Source organism: Pseudorasbora parva, chromosome 4 (assembly GCF_024679245.1).
Source record: "Pseudorasbora parva isolate DD20220531a chromosome 4, ASM2467924v1, whole genome shotgun sequence".
In the NCBI taxonomy this organism is placed as follows: Eukaryota; Metazoa; Chordata; class Actinopteri; order Cypriniformes; family Gobionidae; genus Pseudorasbora; species Pseudorasbora parva.
The window spans coordinates 8,622,582-8,632,292 of NC_090175.1; the positions used below are offsets into that span (position 1 = coordinate 8,622,582).

Sequence of the window (9,711 nt, forward strand, 5' to 3'; positions counted from 1 at the left end):
GATTTCTGAAGGATCATGTGACACTGAAGTCACAGGAAGAATAAAATACATTTGACAATATATGCACATTGAAAAGTTATTTTAAATGATATTAATATTTCACAATATTACTGATTTTACTGTATTTATAATTAATTAAATGCAGCCTTGGTGAACATGAAATCCTAAAAGAGCCCAATCTTTAAAACCTTGCATTTATATCTGCAATGTGAGCAAAATGCCAAAAGCAGCGAAATAAACCCTGATTAGAAGTCTCAAAAAATCACGCATTCAATAACGATAACCATCATATGGCAGCTCAAATCCAGTGTCTTTATTCAGCCTTTTCTGTTGTTGGGAAAACCCACGATGAACTCAAATCTGTCACCTGAATTTTCACCTGAGTGCAACATCTCTTAGGACGAGAAGAAAAAGTCCAATCCATCAAATACTTGAATGGAAGTGATTCAGTGGTGTTCTGCTCCAAAAGTACACCCGTTTTCATAAACCCCTTTTGGATTTATTAAAAGAAGCTAGAAATGAACATTTTGCCATCATTTACTCACAATCCTGTCACAGGGACGCTTGTTTCCACCACAGAATACTTTTAAAAATTGTATATTTGTGTTTACATCTTGTAATTCTGACTTTTAGTCTGAGAAAAGTTTGATATTAAGACGCAATGGCAAGTTATAAAGTCAGAATTGTGGGATATAAACCTTAGATTTCTCTCATAGTTGCACATTATAAAGTCCAATTTTTGAGGAAATTCCTTTTTATCTCACGATTCTGACTTTATAACCTGTAATTGCTACTTTGCATCATGCAATTCTGAGAAAGCAAGATTTGCGAGGTGTAAAATCCATGGCAAGTCAAGCTTCCATTCGATTTCAAACACGGCATGTGTTATTTTTTGTCCTTTTTGGAGCTTGGCCGATCCCTGAAACACACCAGCACACGGGTTTGTAAACGTCGTGAGGGTGAGTGAATGATGTTCAGGTAAACGCTCTCTCTCTCAGTCGTCGAATCGCATCGAGTTTCGTGCATTAACATCGATTGAAAACTTCTTATTGGACGGCGCTGCGAACCCCAATCCGGCTCCTTTATTGCTGAAGTCCATATGGCGGCTCTGAGCACGCTCAAACTGTCCCAGAAGGCCTTGCTGCAAAGTCTGTTGGCCTTCTTTCCCCAGCGCCTTATTGGCCGATCCGGAGGATGCTGCGAGCGGCTGGCTGCTCTTCTTAAAGCCGCCCATTAAGCGCAGGAACTTGGCTTGTCGGTCAGGGCTGTCGAACTGCGCCGTCTCCCACTGGCCCACAGTCTACAAACAGATCAACAATTCAGATTCACATCCATTCACATTACTACTGATCGCAATGCTGCTTTAGGAGCAAACGCTACTCTGGAAACTCACCGGCTTCGGCTGTGATTCCTTGTCAATTTCCTTCTGTAGGGCGAGACGGCGCGCCTAGAGAACAAGACAGGGCTTTATCAACACTCAACATCCGATGTCGAATATATATAAAACATGACTGATCATCTGGAGCTTTACCTGATCTATTGAAACTTCATCCTGATTTCCAGGCTTCGCCGACAGGAACACGATATCCTTCTGAGATGGAGAAATGAGTGTGTGATGAACTTTAAATGTCAAATAAAATTACTAGCCGCTTGTTTTAAACTCGGTGACAACAGTCCACTTCCTTTATCAGACATGAGGTAAACCCCTGCCTCCCATAGCGGGATATTAAATGACTGCTTCATGGAGCATTTCTTCTTCGTCACACCAGATTAGGAAACTAGGCGCAACACACACTCAAGATGACTCACAAAACCTCAAAGTCTCCAGATCATGCGTTACAACAAAAGATATATGACATTATATTTTGCATGAAATAAAAAGAAGCTTATTGATAAGACTCACTTTCATTATTGTAATATGCAAAAAAGATATATTATTAAAATATTTAACTGTAGTATTTGTGTGTATAAATATATATATATAAAATAATTATTAATTTTAATAATTGCCATAGAAAAAAAAATACCACAGTGCAAATAAATCCTGTTATTCTTTTGAATTTGCCGTATTTACCCTAATATTAAGCAGTGTTGTTATTGTTAACTTAAATTATTACAAATATTTATTCAAAATGATAAGTAATAAATATAAATGTTTACACAAAAAACAAACAAATAAAATGACAAAAGCACTTCAAATGTATACAAATATTAATATTAAAAAATATAAGCGTATTAAAATATGTATATACTATATTAGTATATAAATAATACTAAAATAACACTGATATGAAGCAGGGTTATGATAGTTAACTAAAAGTACAACTGAAACAAAAAGCATAAAACATTTGTTACTTAAAATAATACCTGAAAAAAATGTAATAACTATTTCAAAAACTATTTTATTTCAGCTAGTTGCCAAGGCAACATTTCTCTATTTTATTTTAGTTGACCTTTATGTACTAAAATAACAAACAGATTTTTAAAAAGAAAACCTAATCTGATATTTTAAATTATAGACACATTTAACAACACAATTACTAAAACTAACTAAAGTTAAAACAGAATAAATAAAAAATGCTATATTGTACATAAATAATACTAAAATAACACTGATACAATCTTGTAAAAGTCAAATATCCACAATAAAGACCCTTTCACACTAGACGCGATTTTGACGTGCGAATAATTCGCGCAATGTTTTTTTTTTCGATCAGCTGTTTGTGTAATGAGCGCTTCCACACCGAACGCGAATGTGCTGAGGCGAAAAAACGTCATTTATTTTTTCCGTTTCGATGTCGATTTTTTTCCGGCTTCAACCAATCACATAAAAGGAAACAAAGGTGACGAAATGTCCAGCTGATGTCACGAGCTATTCAATCAACTTTAACCTTTGCCAGGCATGGCATTTCTCATGAGATTACAACTTTAAGCTGTACCACTGCGAGCAGTGGTGTAGCATCAAATTTTGGTCCCTGTGTACAAACCATCTTGCTGGGCCCCCGTACCAAATACCATAGTGATACTAACGCGTGGGGTATTGCATTTTTATCATAAAAACACTTAAAACGTAAACAAAATAAGCCACACTCTGATATGATAATGTATATGTATGTATAGAAAACTGACTTCTAAGGGGCCCCCCCCTGGCTTGGGCCCTGGGTACTTAATGCTGGGTACCCTTTACCCCCCCAGTCCGACGCCCCTGCCTGCAGCTGTGTTTGCCCACTGTATGCTACAGACAGCAATAACTTATAACCTTTTATAAATAGTTGATTTTTTCCTAAACATTGTGTCCGCGATTATGGAAAGTGAACGTGTTGCCACCAGTAGGCTACGTCTGTGGCACTGAAATGTTTATGTGACTCGACTGGAAACATCTGCTCGGATCGATTGATTCCCTGAAGTGCGCGGTTTGTCTCGTCAGATGCGCTGCCGTCTCTGGAGGAGATCCTCAATTGTCCCGCAGACTTTAGAAAGTGAGTGCAGAACCGGCCATGATAAAGTTTTAGCTCCTGTTCAAGATTAGCATCCTCCCCTTCAGACTCTGTTCTTTAAGACTGGCTGCACCCAAAACCTTCCTCTCGGTCCTTTAAATAAAATGAAAAGCTCGTCTTCACTGGATGATGAAGTGCCCGTGTTTTCTCGGCTGTCACCGCGAACGTTTTGTAATGTTGGAGCTCTGAAACGTCGCAAATTCGTGTCGCGGCTGATGTGAATGGTTTTGACGCGAAATATTCGCTTATTCGTTACGCGTCCGGTGTGAAAGGACCTTAAGAGTAAACTTAGTTATCATGGCAGTGATGTCACATTGTCAGCAGCCAATCACGAGGCTCAGTTTTGAATCAAACTCACCGCTTTACTCTCCTTCCGCGCTACACGGCGCTCTTCTTTAATCTTTTTCTTTAGATCTTTTTCCGGCGTCTTTTCTCTCTCTTTTTTCCTGGCCTTCTTTTCCGCCGGCTCCACCTCCATCTTCTCAATGACATCATCAGCCTCCACCTTTTCTTTCTTCTTCATCCTCTTATCCGGCGAGCTGACGTGTCCTCCGTTGGCTTGAGGACTCTCACCTTCATCCACGCATGTCATGCTCTTCTTCTGCTTTTTGCTCTTCTTCTCCGGCTTTCCGTTTGAGCTGATGGCGTCATCCGGCTCTTCTTTTGCTGAAGGTTTCTTCTTCTTTTTCTTCACCTTTTGCTCTTCCTCTATGCATTCATCTGCCTCTTTCTTTTTTCTTTTCTTCTCTCCATCCTCCAATTCTGTCTTTAGCTCTAGTTCTTTTTTTCTCTTCTTCTTTTTCTTTTTCACTGTCTCTTCACTCTGTCCTAAATCAAGCTCTTCTTCTTTGACCTCCACCTCCTTTTTCGTCTTTTTATTTTTAATACCTTCCACCTCATCTTCATATCCTTTTTTCTTGGCTTTCTTTTTCTTGGACGTTAAATGCTCCCCACCCTCTTCCTCCTGCAGCGGTTCTGGCTCCTCCTTCATCTTCCTCTTTTTCTTCTTTATGGTCTTCTCAGGAGCTTCACTGATGTTGCTTTCTGAGTGCTCAGCTTTGACGTTGGTCTGGACGGACACATCGTGACACACCGTCACAGGGATGTTTGCTTCATCCTCCTCTTTTACTTTCTTTTTCTTTTTCTTCTTCTTCTTCTCATTCTCTCCATCTCGGGCGTTTATGTCCAGCGTTTCCGTTTTCACAACAGTCTGGACGGACACATCATGGCATGGCACTGCTTCCTCCACCTTAATTTTCTTCTTTTTCTTCTTCTCTTTGGTCGCCACATCAACTGCCATGTTCTCCTGAGTTAAATAACACCGTCTGCCAACTTCTCAAAAAAATATTGTCTTTGTTATTTTTGCTTTTTGCATCCTTGAGTTGCTTTTCATTTGTTCTGTTTGTTGATTTTTCTCTGACCTTCACCATAAAAACACAGGAAAAAACACAACATTATTTCAGACAAAAGACATTATACACACACACACACACACACACACACACACACACACACACACACACACACACACACACACACGTATGCATGCATGCATGCATGCATACATGCATACATACATAATATTAGTGGGTGAGATATATTAGGCAGCAAGTGAACATTTTTGTCTTCAAAGTTGATGCATTAGAAGCAGGAAAAATGGGCAAGCGTAAGGATTTGAGTGAGTTTGACAAGGGCCAAATTGACATCTGGGTCAGAGCATCTCCTAAACTGCAGCTCTTGTGGGCTGTTTCCGGTCTGCAGTGGTCAGTGTCTATCAAAAGTGCTCCAAGAGGAACAGTGGAGAACCGGCCACAGGGTCATGGGCGGCCAAGGCTCATTGATGCACGTGAGGAGCGAAGGCTGGCCCGTGTGGTCCGATCAAACAGACGAGCTCAAACTGCTCCAGAAGTTAATGCTGGTTCTGATAGAAAGCTGTCAGAATACACAGAGCATCTCAGTTTGTTGTGTATGGGGCGGCATAGCCGCTGACCAGTCAGGGTGCCCATGCTGACCCCTGACCCCGCCGAAAGCACCAACAGTGGCCCGTGAGCATCAGAACTGGACCACGGAGCAATGGAAGAAGGAGGCCTGGTCTGAGGAATCACGTTTTCTTTTACATCACGTGGATGGCCGGGTGTGTGTGTGTGTGTCTTACCTGAGGAACACATGGCCCCAGGATGCACTATGGGAAGAAGGCGAGCCGGCGGAGGCAGTGTGATGCTTTGGGCAATGTTCTGCTGGAAAACCTTGGGTCCTCCATCCATGTGGATGTTACTTTGACACGCTCCACCAACCTAAGCACCGCTGAGACCATGTTCAGCCTTTCATGGAAACAGTATTCCGTTTTAATCGTAATTAATACGTACTTTCTGGGAGGTGGCTGTCCCAAACCCCTTTATTACAACTTATGAAAATGACATTGAAATAATTTTTGCATTGTTATTCCATTGTTTTTGTTCCATTGAGCAATAACATTACTGTCACTACCAAAACATGGGATGTTTTGTCAAAAATAAAGTATATATGATCAACTAAGATGTTATTATAGTGTTTGGTTCAATGTTTATTAAAACTAATCAATCCTTAACTTCAAAATCAGTATGATTAACTTCAAATATAACAAACCTCATAAATAACACTTGAAATACTGTAAAAAATTGTAATTTAATTACAAGTGAAAAACTTTTAATAAAATAGTAACAAATATATATTTACAAGGTAGCTCTTAATGGTTCAATATAACTCTTCTATTTAAATTATATATTACGGTGTTAGGCAGAGGAAAAATATTCCACAACTTCCTGAAAATACAATTATGAGAATTAACTACACAATTACTAGAAACGTGTACCTTGGACACAGTTTGCATACATACAACATTTGTGAAAAAATCCATTTCCAGCTTTGACTTTGAACCAGATCACATTCAAATGTAATATATTCATAAATTATAGGAAATAAACTATGTATAAGAGTTGAGCATTAAGCGTGAATTACAGATTTCTAGGCTGATTGCGTCGAGAAGTAAAAACATAACAATGGCACTTTGTCTTAACGTGTGTGTGTGTGTGTGTGTGTGTGTGTGTGTGTGTGTGTGTGTGTGTGTGTGTGTGTGTGTGTGCCATGACAGCTGGGTTAACTATTTTAATATCGTTTAATTTGTAAAACACATATACATCTTATTACAACAACATTATTCAAACAACTTGTACGTACGTATGGCATATGATACGCATAAGTATGTGAAGCCAGCGCTTCTATGAAGCACTGCAGGTTAATATTAATTTAATGCTGGCTTAACACACTGTATTATTAGAGATGTATGTATGTTTTATTACTTACACATTCGGCACACGTGGGAAAGCTTTCCTTTCGACTCTTTAATCCGGAAGAAATCGCTCATCTACTTCCTTGGTAACAGAGACCGATCGCGTCCACTAGAAACAAAACATTGCCAACCGCCATTTTTAAACAACAGAAGGCGTCACCTGTATGCGCATGCGCACGGCGCGGTTTGCAAACTGACAGGAGGCGACTTGAAAACACGGTAGGAATGTTTATTATAATTTATTTCAAATATATAGACATCAAATATAGGGAAAAATACAACCATTTTGTGCGATAGATCTGAACATTACGAGCAAAATAAAGGACGAATTCAGGCTTTTCCACCGACCCTGTTGAAAGTGTCTCATTTTGTGAGACGGCAGCATTCACACACATTCATTAACTTTACTCATAATAACACAGTATTGCCTTTACAAGATTAAACACGGCGTAAAATGTATAGATGTATAGCATCAACTGCATCATGAAGACTGGCAATCAAGCGTGCAAAGTTTGGGAAAAACCACCAAACGCTGATGTGATATCAAAACAAACGAAAAGATCAAATGTTTTAAAAAGGTTTAACAATATGACAATTTATACAAAACAGTTTAAGGAAATTAAATACATTTTAATAAATTTCAAAGTTATAGATTTTGGTTATTTACAGTGGAATGCAGGCAGAAAATTTGCTAAGGCTAGAAATCAATGATATAATCAGTTTTCATTCTCTCTCACACATTCTGTCTTTAAAGTCAACATGAAATCAAAACCATATCTACTTCCTTAATACACATTTCTGGTTATATCATCTGTGCATGTTATTCTTTGTAAACAGCCCTCTGAAACAACAAGCCTTTTTGACTGACACACAAATCCCCTCCTAGCTAACAAGTAACGTTCTAGCAACGTTCTCTCAAAGTTATGAACAAACGTTCTTCTAGTAGTGGTTATAGAGTGCAACAGCATCAGCTGCTTCTGGAAGTATTTTTTCCATTAATTTCTCCCATTGGGATTTCAAAAAAAGTCTTTGTTTAATCATTATTGGCTAAGCTATGAACCAAACAATTCATCTACGAGGTCAATCACAACACTACAAACTCTCATTTGACAGTTTTGCAAATCGGACAAAGTTACAAGACTGTACTTAACGGCGAGGTGAGGAAAAGAACTACAATCCCATTAAGCATAACTGAATTAGAAACGATGGAAAAATATACAACTCATTTACAAAGGTTGAAGGTATATAAAAACTATATATTTTAAGGTTATTGCAAAATATGAATACAAATATTTAAGCATTTTAAGGGCGTAGGGAGATCAATTTGATTACATCATTCGCAGTGCTTCATGGGAGTGGGCGGAGCATGTTTCAACTCTGATTGGTGGGATTTTTGTACTGCATCATGGGTAATGTAGTTTTTCACCAGGAATTCCACTATTAAATACAATTATTTTACAAATAAGCGGAAATAATGCAGGCTGAAGTCTTCAGCAGAAACAAATACCATCAATTAATAACAACTACAGCTCACAGTAGGTCTGTCTTTAAAGGTTTATAAGTTGTTTTTAAAAATTAATTTCCCTATGGAGAAAATTACTGGAGATATTACTTCCAGAACCCAGCTGTTGCACAGAATGTCATTCAGTGTTATCTGGTCTTCAATAATGTTCTTAAACACTATTCATACATCGTTCATGAAACTTTTTCTGAAACGTTTTAGTTTGCCTAATGTTTTTTTTTTTTTAAAATGCTACTACTTGTTCCTAGAACATTCAAAAGTAACATTCCCATAATGTTTGCAAAATCATCAATGTTCCCTTAACATTCTTATAACCAAGAAAAAGCATTTTTAAAACATACAGAAATAAAGTTTTTTATAACTTAATGGGAACATTAGACAAATGTGACCCGTCACGGAAACCAGGGACACAAGTCGGCAGCTCTACTATTGAAAAAAAATGAGAAAGAAACGTTTTTTTTTTCAAATTATGTGATTTTCGCTTTTTTTGCAGAATCTGTTTAATCACGAAGAAGCCTCTCCGTGTTTGAGATGGCATTAATTGTATATTTAAAAGCATATATTTTGAGGTTGAAATCGCCTTGTTTTGTCGGTGTGTATTTCCATACTGGCTTTTGTTATTGCCTCCAAGGGACGCATGGCTAATTATTTATGCAGCTCTCTGGCCGGCTGTAGAGATGATCCAAGCAATGATGAAAGCGGCATAATAAGACTGGATAATACCCTAATCTACAACTGAGCGAAGATGAAGAAGAGGAAGAATGTATCAGACTGGCGTCAGACGAGTTGGACCATAAGAAATCAGAGGCTATATCGATATTAACATTTGACAGGGATAAAGGCAGAGAAATGGCTCAAATCTGTAACCGTGGCTGTAGTGTAGTGGTAAGACGCATGTCATCAAGTTTTGACGCAACTCGATCAGAGGATCAAATCCGCCTTTTGCCGCACTCTCTCTACTCCCTTTTCCCATCACATATCAGATCGGAAAGGCATTTATTTTCAAAAAGAATTGAGAAAATGTTAGTGGAAATAAAGTGTTTCTCGGTTAGAGTGTGTGGCAAAAGGCGGATTCGAACCACTGATCGATATACGTCAAAACTTAATGACATGCGTCATTGACATGCTAACCCCTACACCACGGTGATGGACTTTAACCATTTCTCTGTCTTTATCCCCTTCGAGCAGCCGACAGTACATCCACTAACTGTGCTTTCACACCGCTGGCGGCGAGAGCGGCAAGCTGGCCGGAAGTCATTCATTTTCAATGGGAGCCGGGCGGCGAGCTCCGGCAAGTCTTGGACGATTTGGGCGTCGAGGAGAGTTGAAATCAGCTCAACTTTATGGTAACGAGGTATGACGCG

General features: G+C 38.8%; 1 protein-coding gene across 1 annotated transcript; it reads right to left on the reverse strand.

Moving 5' to 3' along the window:
• Window positions 1–298: 298 nt before the first annotated feature.
• On the reverse strand, window positions 299–6,992 carry knop1 (lysine-rich nucleolar protein 1). The gene is made up of 5 exons (XM_067440757.1): window positions 6,840–6,992; window positions 3,856–4,918; window positions 1,532–1,591; window positions 1,394–1,447; window positions 299–1,300 (listed from the first exon to the last, which is right to left on the reverse strand). Exons 2-5 carry the CDS (start codon window positions 4,795–4,797, stop codon window positions 995–997), a joined length of 1,362 nt encoding a protein of 453 aa, XP_067296858.1. The 5' UTR covers window positions 4,798–4,918; window positions 6,840–6,992; the 3' UTR covers window positions 299–994.
• Between the last annotated feature and the right edge of the window lie 2,719 nt (window positions 6,993–9,711).

Coding starts and splice junctions, on each gene's coding strand:
- knop1 (XM_067440757.1), bottom strand. CDS start 4,797: ATGGCAGTTGATGTGGCGACCAAAGAGAAGAAGAAAAAGAAGAAAATT. Junction 1,448..1,531: donor ATGAAGTTTCAATAGATCAG/GTAAAGCTCCAG, acceptor CTTGTTCTCTAG/GCGCGCCGTCTCGCCCTACA. Junction 1,301..1,393: donor AGGAATCACAGCCGAAGCCG/GTGAGTTTCCAG, acceptor ATCTGTTTGTAG/ACTGTGGGCCAGTGGGAGAC.